This window comes from Haliotis rufescens, unplaced genomic scaffold, assembly GCF_023055435.1.
Source record: "Haliotis rufescens isolate VD_foot unplaced genomic scaffold, xgHalRufe1.0.p SCAF_11, whole genome shotgun sequence".
Taxonomy (NCBI): domain Eukaryota; kingdom Metazoa; phylum Mollusca; class Gastropoda; order Lepetellida; family Haliotidae; genus Haliotis; species Haliotis rufescens.
In genome coordinates this window covers 31,686,307-31,701,342 of record NW_025963791.1, presented here as the reverse complement: position 1 = coordinate 31,701,342, position 15,036 = coordinate 31,686,307, and the positions used below count along the sequence as shown (strand labels likewise).

General features: G+C 39.5%; 1 protein-coding gene across 1 annotated transcript; it reads left to right on the top strand.

The window, feature by feature from the left end:
• The first annotated feature begins 8,667 nt into the window (after positions 1 to 8,667).
• On the top strand, positions 8,668 to 14,254 carry LOC124132479 (E3 ubiquitin-protein ligase TRIM56-like). Its single transcript, XM_046496389.2, has 3 exons — positions 8,668 to 8,757; positions 9,351 to 9,651; positions 9,977 to 14,254. The coding sequence occupies exons 2-3, from the start codon at positions 9,351 to 9,353 to the stop codon at positions 11,629 to 11,631; spliced, it is 1,956 nt and encodes a 651-aa protein (XP_046352345.2). The 5' UTR covers positions 8,668 to 8,757; the 3' UTR covers positions 11,632 to 14,254.
• The last annotated feature ends 782 nt before the right edge of the window (positions 14,255 to 15,036 follow it).

Genomic DNA, 15,036 nt, shown 5'->3' with positions numbered 1-15,036 from the left:
GCACGGATACTGTGTGAATTAAAAACTGATAATATACGTATAATGCACGGATACGGTATGAATAAAAAACAGATAAAATACGGATAATGCACGGATACTGTGTGAATAAAAAATGATAATATACGTATAATGCACGGATAATGCACGGATACTGTAAGGATAATGCACGGATACTGTATGAATAAAAAACAGATAATATACGTATAATGCATGGATAATGTACGGATACTGTAAGCAAGTAATCGGTGCGCACAGAACTATATTGAAATGTGCTGATCTCTCACAATGTTATAAGAATCATCCAAGAATCGATCCAGGAACCAACGTTGTCATCAGTTTTGACCGCTTTTGAATTACCACTTGTATATATTTCACAGTTGCCTCCCTTGTACGTCCTTTGCAAGGGACAGGTTGGCAGAGATTTGGTTATTTCAAGGCATCACGGACGTACAATTAAATCTTAATACAGTGCACATGAGGAGCTAAAATATATTCAGACCACCGATTGTGTCAGCTTACATAAGGTAATATCTTTTTAATTTGAAGTTTACATGATATACGGCTTTTCCTTTGGACAAGAGGTCGGTCACATGACTGCGAAATTGACGTTCACAAGTGTATGAACGACACAACTTGACGTTCATAAGTGTATAATTTTGTAATATGAGGTTAAGATAGATATCAGATTTAGTCTCGAATACTAACGTTCAGTTACATTTTTGTATTGTGAAAAGGGTGGGGCGGTGTAAAGGAATACGGTGTATGTATTAACATCCTTTTTTCATATATACTAAGTGCTGGGAGTTTTTAAAACTTGAATGCGAAACACGTGCGCATTTCAAATAATGCTGACAAAGTCACACCTTCGACAGTTAAATTTGACATTAATTAAGCCTGACCTCACATTCTCTCATTGAGTACATGTGTACTACTGACGAGGGATAACTAAAACCATGTATATATTAGAAAGTCCAAGCTCACCTCGTGTGTTCTTGGTAAAGTTCTACCACAGTGATCTTGGCCAATTTGATTTTTACAAACATCATCAATACAATTCCTGGATCTGGCGTCATGCCATCAGTCTGTAAAGCGGCAATTGTCAAGCCACTGTTAAAGAAATCCAACTTGGACCCTAATGAACTTAACAACTACTAACCAGTATCAAACCTATCTTTTATTTCCAAATGAAGTGAACGTGCAGTTGGTGAAAGCTTGTCAAAGCATCTGTCTAGCAACAATCTCTATGAGCCTTACCAGTATGTGGTTCGCCCTGATTATGTTTTTAGGTTCGTCAGCACCATACCGGTGCTAATGGTAAACATCTGAGACCTGCATCACTTCGGGCTTTCCTCCCACATTGGGCTGACACGCCGCGATATAACTGTAATACTGTTAAAAGCGGCGTTAAACCCAGCTCACTCACTAACTTACCAGTATCATATACGCAGGAAGAAAGTAAGCCACCATACAGCCAACAACAAGAACCATCAGGGGTTGTGTACCACATTCCGTGTAATTGTGGACATGCCTACATGGGCAAAACGTCCAGGCCCCTCAAAACCCGAATTAAAGAACATCAGAGATCAGTGTCCAAAGTTGACTCTAAATCACCTTTATCAGACCATATCAACCCAGCCACAGCATCCAGTGGAACCAAATCAAAACCCTTACAATCAACCTCAAAGACATCAAGATTTGAAAATTCCAAGAAAATCCAAGAAGCAAGCCACATCAACAGACTCCAACCAGTAAGCAACCGTGATCGAGGCTGTAACATACCTTTCTGCGTACTTAACTCATTAAAATATTCAATCAGTCAGTTGTTTATGATACTGACATTTTAACCCCCTTGTGTACACAACAGGCTTCTCCAATCCACTGTAACCATAGCCCAATCTTTCTTTTCAACTGTATAAACTCTACCACAATTGCTTCATAATGGTATTAGAACCTACACCGAAACGTCGCTCCAAAATCTAATAAAGAAGTTGTCCGCCTATAAATCTTATCCTTACTTTGTTTTGCATCTTGTCACCTCACAACATCGAAACAGAAACCGTTTTACTACGCACATACCCTTTTAAAAAACGATTTCTCACCTTAAATTATTGAGGTTAATGTTTCGATCTGTGAACCTATTTTAACATATCCCAAACAACATATAAGTATGTTCTAGTGTCAACCAACCTTAGATTTTTGTACGTCGAGCATGTACATGAATGAGTGAGTTAGTAATTTATGATTTAATGCTGTCTTGAACAGTTTTCACTTATACCATGGCGTAGTATAAAGATGAAAAAGCCACGCAATAACATGGACGGCCAATGAGGTTTGGTGCCAGTGTGTTTTTAACAATACCCAATTCCAGTCCTTCAGCGGCAGGTGATTGATAAGACTGGGAGGTAGAAATGATTTTTGTTATATAATTCAGTTCGGCAATTAGGCTCATTCTGTTCATCATTGTTCCCTATGTGTTTGATAATGTGGACGATCTAATTTTGTTACAGGTGCCATATCACAGAAATACTTTGGCGTTGTGCCACTTTTCATTTTATGAGATTTGCATAATTTGAGAAAGTGCCGTCTCTCTGCCAAAGATAGGCCGGTTTCGTTATAATTTTAAATGACTTGTGCCCCTCACAGCACCACATATGGTCCTTGGTGCATCAGGGGCGGTCGGTTAGCTTAATGGTTAAAGCGTTCGCTCGTCACGCCGAAGACCCGGGTTCGATTCCCGACATGGGTACAATGTGTGAAGCCCATTTCTGGTGTTCCCCGCCGTGATATTGCTGGAATATTGCTAAAAGCGGCGTAAAACCATACTCACTCTTGACCCTTGGTACAATTATTTCATTTATGGTCACAGTAATCAAACAAGGGTAAAATGGATGAACAGCAGATCGTATGTAGACTGCCTCTGTTCAATGGTATTTCAGACTACGAAAGCAATATATCAATGGGCTAACCATGGCAGTTAGATTTTCAATATGGCTATGCCAATGTCCATCACTTTATAAAGTTAGCCATGGGTGTGTTTGGCTATAAATATTTCTTATTTTTAAATTATTCTTGAAATAAATCAGGTATAACGGTGACGTTCCGTTTTCTTGAAAATTTAATTGCTTCTGTTTTATCTGGATTCTTTTTTTCCTTTTCATTTTAGTCCATTGAGATATACGTTCCAACTGATAAAATACTTGTTGATATTGGATCATCAACAATGTCATATAGCGATTTATCATCAACAAACAATTATATATTACACTGGATATCACAGACAACATCATTTGTGAATACTTAAAATAATAAGGGTCCTAAGAGTGTACCTCGAGGGATACAGGCAAGTAGAGATTTAACATTCGTTTGATGTCCATTAATAACTGTATATTGCTTTCCACCAGATAAGTAACTTAGGAACCATTTTAAAAGAATCCCTTCTATCCCACACTTGCTTAATTTATGTGACAAACCTTTCGGGTCAATATGACGAACTCTATTACTGTCATGGTATATATAGATTCCTGAACACTAATGTATTGATCAGCCGACAGGCTTTTCCACGCGACTGAAACCACATCCCAATCTTTCCAAGTGTATAAACTTTACCTCATTTGCTTCATAACGGTGTTAGAACCTACACCGAAACGTCGCTCCAAAATGTAATACAGAAGTTGTTTGTCTAAATGTCTTATCCTTACTTTGTTTTGCATTTTGTCAGCTCACAACATCGACACAGAAACCGTTTTACTACGCACTTACCCTTTTAAAAAACGATTTCTAGCATTAAATTGAGGTTAACGTTTCGATCTGTGAACCTATTTTAACATATCCAATGCAACAATCCAATCGAGTTTTGTCGAGCATGTAGATGAATGAGTGAGTTAGTAATTAATTAAAATATGATTTAATGCTGCGTTGAACTGTTTTCAGTTATACCATGGCGTGGTCTAAAGATGAAAAAGACAAGCAATAACATGGACAGCCAATGAGGTTGTGTGTCAATGCGTTTTTAACAATATGTAATTCAACTCCTACAGTGAAAGGTGACTGATAAACAGGCAAAGCCTATGTAAATATACTACAGTATCTCCCCATTAAAGTTCGAACAAGGATCAGTAGTATATATGTTATACAGCAGTATGAACTTGAAATTATGTCACATGAAGTATATCAGATGTAAACAGTTATTGGTGAAAAATATTTGCGTGTATTTTTATAGAAATCTTTAACTCATTGTGAAGAATCAAACAAGTATATATTACATTGTATATCACAGACAGTATCATTGGTGAATACTTAAAATATTAAGGGTCCTAACAGTGAACCTTGAGGGACACAGGCAAGTACAGGTTTAACATTCGATTGATGTCCATTAATAACATATATTTCTTTCTACCAGATAAGTAACTTTGGAACCATTTTAAAAGAACCCCTTTTATTCCACACTTGCTTAATTTCTATCACAAACCTTTGTACCAAACACGATCGAATGCTTTACTTATGTCACAGAATATTGCCATAACATCCTGTCCATCATCTAAGGCCTTGCCTATGAAATCATAAAGCTGAGTCAGTTATTGTCAATGTGACGAACTCTGTTACTGTCTTGGTATCAATGGATTCTGCCAATTCCTGAACACCAATGTATTTATCACCCGAGAGTTATCGCTTGGACAGGATGGCAAATCTTGGATACCAATCTGAGATATTGTCAGTCCAGACTAAGAACCATCTTTCAAGTGGTGAGAATTATTCTCCTTAACAGTAATTATGAAGTATGGGACTTGCAGGTAATTATCTATTGTTCAAAGTCTGTTTCCATGTTTTGCTTTACTTAAAATGTGTTTTATACACTAATCAATTTTTGAAAAAAAATATAAAGACTTAGTATATATTTAAGGAGGCCAACATTTTCTATAGAATATTTCGCTACAATAATGTTCCATGGCGCATGTCGATGGTGGAACCAAGAATTGCTGTTTTCATCATTGTAAAATGTAATTCACATATCTGGAAAAATTTCTACAAATTCGAAGAAAATTATTAAAAAAAGATAACACAATAACCACTATTCGTGTTTTGAATATTCATGAAATGTAGGTTATTATTTTCTAATATGAACACACATCAGATAATTACAGTCAGATCCGTCAGATAATTACAGTCTTATCGTGCCTTCTTTGAAACCTTGGCAACAAAACTTTTAAATGACATTTCTGTAATTGCGAGTTAATTTTGAAGTATACTGGTTTGGTAACAAGTCCTTTTTCAATATTGTTTAAATGTCTTTCCTCTATTTCTCGTTGTTGGGTCGGGTTCAACGGCCGTAGGTTCAAAGAGTCGCTTACTAAGGATAACCTTTACGCACCCATGAAATAATGCTGCCTTATGATATTCGGGATTTGTTCAAGCGGTTTATGTTTTGCGTTTCCAAGAGAGAGAGAAAGAGAGAGAGAGAGAGACAGACAGACAGATAGACACACAGAGAGGGAGGGAGAGACAGAGAGAGATAGGAGAGAGAGACAAACACACAGACACACCCACAAACACATACATACACACACACAAACACAGACACACACACAAACAAACACAGACATACACACGCGAGAGAGAGAGACAGACAGACAAACAGACACAGAGACAGAGACAGACAGAAACACCCACAAGCACACACCCTCACACAGACACACCCACAAACTCAAACACAGAGAGACACACACACAAACACAGACACACAGACAGACACAAACACACACACACAGACAGACACACACACGAGAGAGAGAGAGGGACAGAGACAGAGACAGAGAGACAGACAGAAACACACACAAGCACACACCCTCACACAAACACACCCACAAACACCCAAACAAATACACACACAGACACACACACACGAGAGAGAGACAGAGAGACAGACAGAAACACCCACAAGCACACACCCTCACTCACACACACACACACACGCACAAAGACACAGACAGATACACACAAACCGACACACATACACACCCCCACACAGACACACCCACAAACACACACACAGACACACCAACAAACACACACACACACAGAGACACAAACACCCACATTCACACAGACACACCCACAAACACCCACACAAACACCCACACAGACACAAAAACACAGACACTCACACAGACACAAACACACTGACACACACACAGACAGACAGACACACACACACACACACACACACACACACACACACACACACACACACACACACACACACACACACATACACACACACGTGAAAGCACGCCTATTTATAAGTACAATAATCTCGGACACAACATTTAACCCCATTTCACCCCACCTCACCTTGGTACGAAAGCCCATGTGGGACAGAGTTTACCCGAATGCAGCATGACTAAACATTGACTGAATTAAGGCATTGACTACAACATGTGAAGACGAGCTTTACAGTTTACATACACAGAGATTGTGTCCTTGGAGGACTCAGTGGTGACAGAGACAGTAGTGACATGAACAAGTGAGTGGTATTTGATAATACTCTGACGAAACCATATCACAACAGGGAACAGTACATCGCGACATGTTAATCAAAGCACGTGATTTACCAGTCACAAGTCCAAAGTGCTACAGTAAAGCTATGTCGACAACATCAAAGCTATCGGACTGTTACAGAAGAGACAGGTGTTTTTCATGTCAACCGTCGGGGCAATCTTCTTTAAAACAATTATGTATGTTGTTTATGTGCCACTTTGAAATGTTTGATACCGGCAGTGATTGATAAAACATGTTGTTTTTGATATTTTCATGCTTGGCGTGGAAACACTTTTAAGAACTGACTTACACTTGTATGAGTTCATTGGAGTATGAACTTTCATATAGAGTGAGGGCCAAACTGTATGAACGTCGGAGCTTTGAAAGGTGATTAAAGATGTGTTAATTGGACAGTAAGGTAAATTCATAGATTGCGGTTGACTCACTTTCATCCCAGACACGGATCGAGTCGATACTTCGATAGTTTGGTTGTGCATTTCTTCGTTTTGTTGACAATAGGTTCGGTCGTAGCGAGGATAATCTTAAACGATCATGCAATCAAACTCTATGACATTTCTCAATGTACACTAACATGCTGAGATCAAGATTAAAGGGTCTAAATGTAAAGAAAGAACGCTTCTGTATGTATTCGTGCCAGGGAATTCCCTGGGGTTTCCCAAGGAATGTGAAAATAGTCCGTTAATGTTTACGTCATTTCAAGAACACAGTCTCGTGAAAAACGTATGAACGTCAAACTGCGTCCCTCATACACTTATGAACGACAATTTTGCGGTCATGTGACCGACCTCTCGTCCAATGGAAAAGCTGTATATCGTGTAAACTTCAAATTAAAAAATTATCAATTTTTAACATTCCATGTTATAACAGAGAATATAAATATTTAAACAACTTCTGTGTGGATGGCTTGTTCTCCCCTGGGTGTTGGAGGCGCAGTTAACACTACCCTGGCGATAGGCCAATGATGTCTGCTGCTGAGTAATGAAACGCAGAACACTTGCTCTATTTGTGCTCCATTGAAATCTTTTTCAGCATCTGTTTCTCAGTGACTACATACATTCACATCACTGCACATTCTTAGTACAAGCTACCAGGGATCCTGACAGCACCATAACATGAACATCACTTAGTCACCACATAGAATGGAAACTGTACCTCTACCGTACCTCACGAAAATGGTCAAATATCTCTAGCGCCGCTGAAGAGAGACATATATCTTCGAAAAAACATGGATTCTGTCATTTACCTACAGTTCTATAAGGCACATGAAAACAAAGTCATTGTTAACTATCACAATTGTATGTCTTGTCAGAATACCCGAGATACTCTTTAGCATGCGTTCAATGATCGCACTCTTATTTGATACTGGAGACTGTAGACGACACACTGAACCGTTAATGCTGAGGTGAGGTGAGATGAAATTGGGTTTAAGATTATGGCATTTATATAGTGACGTGCATGCACGTGTGCGTGTGTGGCTGCTTGTACTTGTCCGGACTAATGCCGATTTATAGTGCTAGCTCTCTGAGATACCGCAGTTTAACATTAATACCCTACAGTATACTGACTCCGAGCCGACCAGTCCTTGGTTTAGCCCCCTTTTGGCCGAGCGCCAGACAGGGTTACTACAAGTACCATCTTTTAACGTCTTTTGGCATGATGCGGCGGGGATCGAACCCCGGACCGTCCGCTCTCCGGGCGGAAGCTCTACCACCAGACCACGGAGGCGGTCCCGTTCATACTGATCTCCTTTTGGGCACATATATACATGTTTGGGCGCAACTATTAATGTGTATTACTGTCATCACATACATAACTTTTGATCATATAAAAAAAACTGACAACACTTATCTGCTTTCAAATGTGTCTTGTACATGCCGAATGACTGATCACGGAAATGGGCGAGCAATGCCGATCGCTGTTATCAATACATTGACTCAGTCAGTAAAAACGTAGATTTACCAGTTTTCAAATAGCTTAAGACAACACGTTTTTAAACTGGGATACATTTTTTTTATAAATTGAACACAATCCCTTACTGTTGCAGAAGGAAGTAACGTGTTGTACTTTCCTTATGACATTCGACCTGGACTTTGGATGTCTGTCACATGTGATAACAATGTTTACGCCCACCAGCTAGAGAGCAGAACATTCAGACAAACAGGCTTGACGCGGCGATGTTTTCAATTGTAGTCAACCCTTAAGGTAGGTACGGCAATGTACACGAATGTCTCTATGTGCGTACAGTGATGTTTATGGCCTTAATAACAGGGTACAGGTTTACTCGCATTTGCATGCGAAGATGGAAAGAAATAAGAATGTGCAGTGATGCAGTGATGTAGTCACTGAAACAGATGCTGGAAAAGATTTCGATGGAGCACAAATAGAGCAAGAGTTCTGTGTTTCATTTACTAGTAGCAGATATCACTGGCCTATCGCCAGTGCCGTGTTAACTTCGCCTCCAACACTCAGGGGAGAAATAGCCATCCACACATAAGTTATCGAAAAATCTAATGTATGGTTAACTCAAAGAGCACGGTCCTGGCGATAGGCCAATGATGTCTGCTACTAATTAATGAAACACAGAACAGTTGCTCTATTTGTGCTCCATCGAAATCTTTTCCAGCAACTGATTCAGTGACTACATCACTACATCACTACACATTCTTAGTACAAGCTACCAGGGATCCTGGCAGTACCATTTTCGGGATGTGCCAACCAAAATACACATTGCCCCATTACAGAAACCGACGAATTTCACCTGAAAATAATTTTTGACCTTCAGTTTGGTTTTTCAGATGGCGACATCCCAGAATGAGAAAGTGATGGAATTCCTCACCTGTGTGATCTGCCACGAACTGTACACAGACCCCTGTACACTGAGGTGTGATCACACATTCTGCAGGAAATGTGTCACAGGATACATCCAAACCAGACCAGATGCTGTACAGTCCAAGACGATCCCCTGTGCCTTCTGTCGACAAGATACCAAGGTTCCCCACCCCAACCGGCCAGTTGAGGAGTGGGCGGGGCAGATCAAACCCAGCATCATTATACAGGGGCCGATTGACACCCTCGGGACCGAGGGTGATGTACCAGGTTAAGTTCAACCAGAAGTAACATTCATATCGATCAGTTAATCATGTTCAAGAAACGTATTCATCAGAAATAATATCAATCCAGTTTGATGAATTATTTTGTAGAAGGTGAGCCAGGTGAACAAGATAAAGGTACAACCAGTTGTAATATTTAAGTTGATTAATCACCTGTGTTTATGGTAAATTAATTATTCATGAGAAATTGAAACTTGAAATAGTTCATCAAGTTTGATTGTTTATTGAACTTTAAATAAAGACTGTTTATTTGCTTAGCATTCCTATATTGTTTTGTTTTAGAAACAATACGTTCGTACTTCTGTTCACAGAGACGTCAAGCACCTGCTGCAGGATCTGTCAGCAACTAGGGGAGACAACTCCAGGTGCCTTGTGGTGTCCTGAGTGTGAAGTGGCCCTCTGTGACAGATGTGTGAAGACACACCGGGTGAGCCCTATGTCACAGAACCATGACCTGTGTGACCTGTCATCTAGGTCAAAGGGCAGACGGAGGGTCAAGTGTACAGAGCACAAGAGTAACAATGTAGAGTTCCACTGTAAAGACTGTCAGAAGGCTGCTTGTCAGACATGTTGTATCATCTACCACAGAGCTTGTAAAACTCTCGTCACCATTGAGTCTATGAAGCCAGAGATGAAGACAGTACTGCTGGAGAAGAGATTTGTCATGGGTAAGAGACTGAAGGTGAGGTCGAAGAAGGTAGAGATGAAAAACGAGAAACTACAAAATAGTTCAAGAATCACGGAGTTGACTGTGCAAAATATTAAATCAATCTGTCAAACGGCCATAAACAAGATTAAAGAGAAAGAAACAAAACTCTTGGATGAACTGAATCAAATAACACAGACGTACGCCGGCCAACTCCGCTCTGTTGTGAAGCTTGAAGAGATTGAGATTCAGATGTACAGAAAACGTTGTGCGTTCATTGACCAGGCCTTGGTATCGGACTGTGAGATGGACCTGTATGACGCGTATCAGGCCTGGGAGTTGGGGACTGTAGAGATGGGGGATGTCAGGGACACAGACACAGCAGACACACGGAGAATAGATGACATCATGTTCACACCTGACACTGACAACGTCCAGCACATCCTAGATGACCTACAGCTGGGGAAGATTGACGTCACATACCAGGATCGGGGCACATGTCTGCCGCCTCCACTGCTGATTGACACGATAGATGGGAGGATGGCAGATGATGATAAGTTGGAGCCTGATCTACAGAACATCACAGTCCTGTTTGTAGACGGTATACAGACAGTTCTGGTCAGTGACTGTAGGAACATGTGTATGAAATCTTTTTATACAAGAAACAGCCAGTCAGGTCACAGTAGACTTCCCCTGGATAACTCTCCCCATGGTGTAACACAGTTGAAGGAAAACCAGGTGATGGTTGCTGTCCCTGCATCCCGTCAGATTGTAACAGTAGAAGTGACCCCTGACCTGGTGCTGCTCTCAACCATCACAACAAGCAAGGAGTACTACAGTCTTGCTGTTCTGAGTCCATCATCTCTTGCAGCAGGTGGTCTAGATTATGATGGTTACGGAATTGTTGATATCCTGGATATGGCGGGACACTTGCTGAGGTCAGTCACTGAACACAACGATGAGACACTGTTTGCCTACCCCTCGTACATGTGTGTCAACAACAAGGGCAACATACTCGTGTCTGACTGGGAAGCTGAGTCTGTGACATGTCTGACGTCAGATGGGGATGTATTGTGGAGATACGCCCCTACCGGAGACAGAACACTCTGCTGCTCTTGTGGTATCACAACCACCAGAACTGGCGACATCCTGCTTGTAGACAGGGACAAGGTGATACAGCTGACAGAGTCGGGGGAATTTGTAAGAGATGTTCTCACGTCAGAATATGATGATAACGACATGGAGGATATATTTTGTGATAAATACGGATTCTTCTTCCTATGCACATACACAGAAGTGAAAGTGTATATGTTAGTGTGAAAGAAAAAGAGAAATCAAGCTTGGTGGAAAATTAGGATTCAGTCTAGATCTGTGGTTTAAATGTTTAACATTGATTGCACGTGACATAATATACATAGGGTATCTCTGGAAGTGGTTGTGGAGAAAGTAGATCATATCAGTGTTAAAGAATACTGTGTATCAAATAGTCACTAAAATCGATGGGTATTGCTTATTCATGCAAGTGCAGACATACGACATTCAAGTGTGTCACTTCCAGCAGCGACATAGTAATCCACGTCATCACACCGTTAAACCCATCAATAGTAATAGTTGTAGAGATACTTCGGGTCACCTGGGACATGTTAACTAGAAACCTACCAAGCACGAGACTAAGTCGGCCTATAGTTCTCATCGCTGACACAGAAATCGTTGTCCTTCGCACTGGCTCTTTTGAAAAATATTTCTGGTATTATACTATAATATTTCCTGAAACAATATTTACAGTTCAAACTCTTAAGATCAAGGTTTCATTTTGTGAACCTATTTTTCACTTATGCTATAGAACAGACAATCATGTTGTAGTGTGAACCAGAGGTAGAATATCTATTTTTTAGCTTTTATTGTTTCCCACTGACAAACCGCTCCCGATATAGATGAACATTAAAAGGAATGATATTAATATCAATATAGATGTATGTATCACCAAGAGCAATCTCTTGGACAAGATCGCAAATCTTGTATAGCGACTTGAGATGCTAACAATCCAGATTGGAAACATATTTAAAGTAGTGACGATTATACTTTTGGACTTTCAAACTTACGGTTGGTTGAATTGGGAATACATAGAGTGTGATTTTGTTCAAATTATGTTTCTATCTCATGCTCTGTTTATGAAAAATGTCAAGTACTTTTTTAAGGTCGAATTGATTTCTGCCATTTCCGTAAGATATTCTTTTACACTAATGAGAGAGAGACGGAAGAAAATACCTGAAGCTATTGTACGTAAACTATTGTCGTTAACTTTCCTGAAATGTACAACCACTTCCTGATATGTATTACTTGCTCTGAGACTGACAGAAGCATAGGTTATGTGGAACCAGGAAGTGCTTTTTCATCATTGTAAAAAGTTTATATCTAAATTCTTCAAATTGGGAAATATATATTTCAACGGACCTGGATCACAGCGAATTACTGGGTACGGTTCGTGTAGATTCATGTCATGAAGTGTATCATTTTCAAATGAAGACACATGGAACAGTCGGATAATTTCAGTCCAGCTGTGCCTTGGTGAAACATCATTATAATTACACTTCAGTATTCGTAAGTTCCTTTTGACCTAGTGTCTAGCCAAGGCAATTTTATTGGGTATTTTTCAATATTATTTGACATGCCTTTCCTGATGTATCTTCGTTGCGTCGGTTCAACCAACGTAGGTCAAACAAGGGAGGAGTCGCTTCCTAATAAGCAAGTCGGACTCAAGAGGAAATGAAGTTAAGGTTAACTCCAATAGGGCAGGACATGCTTCAGCTATTTTGCCCTGTACGCCAAATGAATCTGTTTCGGCGGCTAATCTAGACTGGTTATTCTCTTGCATTGACAATTTATATTTAATATTTATTGTGAAACACATAAGGCAAGTGTTAATGTTGTTCCTCTATTTTGTTGTCTTGTAGATACTCACGGCCAAAAGAAACGCGAACATATAGAGAAGTATGTACGTATAGAAGAGATTTTTCCAATGTGTACCACTCAATGACAAAACTAACAATCAGTCGAGTGTTTCTACCGCGTGTCTTTATTCTAATCACTATATGCTGCACGTGATTACCGCTAATCCTAAACGAGACAAATGGTGCATCTCGAGTCATGGATCTGTGACGTCACATTTCATGCGTTCATGAACGTCGGTTCACGCAACATAACAGTTTGTTCGTTTTTGCGTCGAGCCAATCTAATGTCTCTTGAATATGAATAAGTCTTCATATATTAACAAAAATGTATAATGACATTCGCGTTTCCTGTGGAGATGTTGGTAGAGTTCACTTCTGGATTATAACTTATTATTTGTTCAGTATTAACTGTAAACACATTGTGTTGCATTAAAATATTCATGAAAGCCTAATTGTTAAGAGCTTGCCTTTTTCAAGGCACAAAACTGGACTTTGTTCAAATGTGCGTGAGTGTGTTTGTAGGCCATGACATACATGTATTGACATATTCCAGTTAAATTGTACTGACAGTCCATTCTCATTGGTAGTGAGAATTGTTCTTTTTTTATGTTTTTTTTTTACTTGGGTTAGGCCGTGTTCTAACCTGACCAGCAATGTGGTCCTAGACCTGTATTCAATTGCCGATATGTCAGCACAGACTTTACGTTATTGACCATATCTCTCAATCCTGTTGATAATCATTGTTTGTTACTGGTGATTTCTGAACACCTTGTGCATTAACGAAAAATGTGGCTCGTTTTTATACCCATATGCTTATTGTGATTATGTTGCACGAGCAATACATGGTAAAAGTAATTTTACACCGAATTCAGTGAACGCAAGCAAGATTTTCAGTTGCACCTGTGTATGTTGCATTTCTACGATTGGTTTGACATGATTTGGAACATTATTTCTTGTTTGAATCCAGCTGCTAATAAATTCTATTTTGATTAGGGTTTCTTTTTCTCATCAGTGTCTATAAGGTGACAGTTGTTAGTGTCTGTGAACATTAATGAATATATTGAACGACACTACAAACAAATATTGATATAAATTCAATGCATTTATATAGCTTCTCAAAATGACAGCATGTTTAAGAGACAGTGACACAACAAACTGACCAATGGGAATCTTCTTTACTAAAGACCTATATAGTAGGACAGTAATGACCGTACTGCAACCTTACTGTAACGTTCGTGAATTAAGGCATTGACCTTAATGTACGAAGACCAGTTTTAAAGTAAACCGAAATAGAAAAATTATCGACATGATGTATCCAACATAGATCGGGTATCAACAGAAGTGTTTCAAATTATGTCTACCAACATTTCAATTCTGAAAATAATTTCATCCTTTGTATGAATGTAGGGATATTAGACAACATATATACCACCCATCTAATAGTCTAAACGCAGACAACCTTGTAGGATGTCAGAGAACATGAGTAGACTGGACTGCTGTCTATATCAATGCCATATGGATATATATGAGAAATTAAAAGACGTTGGCAGTCGTTCTTACCAACAAACTGCCAACTTCAATTTATTGAGTATGTTTCCGGCATCCCAAAGACGTCGACACAGCCATGGCACAAGAAATGATGAAGGCCAAATGATACCATTGATTTGGAACAAGACTATAACTTATGTAGTTGAAAGAAACAAAATTCTCTAGCAACTTTTGCTGATATCAGTTTCCCTCAATGTCCCACGATATTTCAAATTTCAGGAACCGA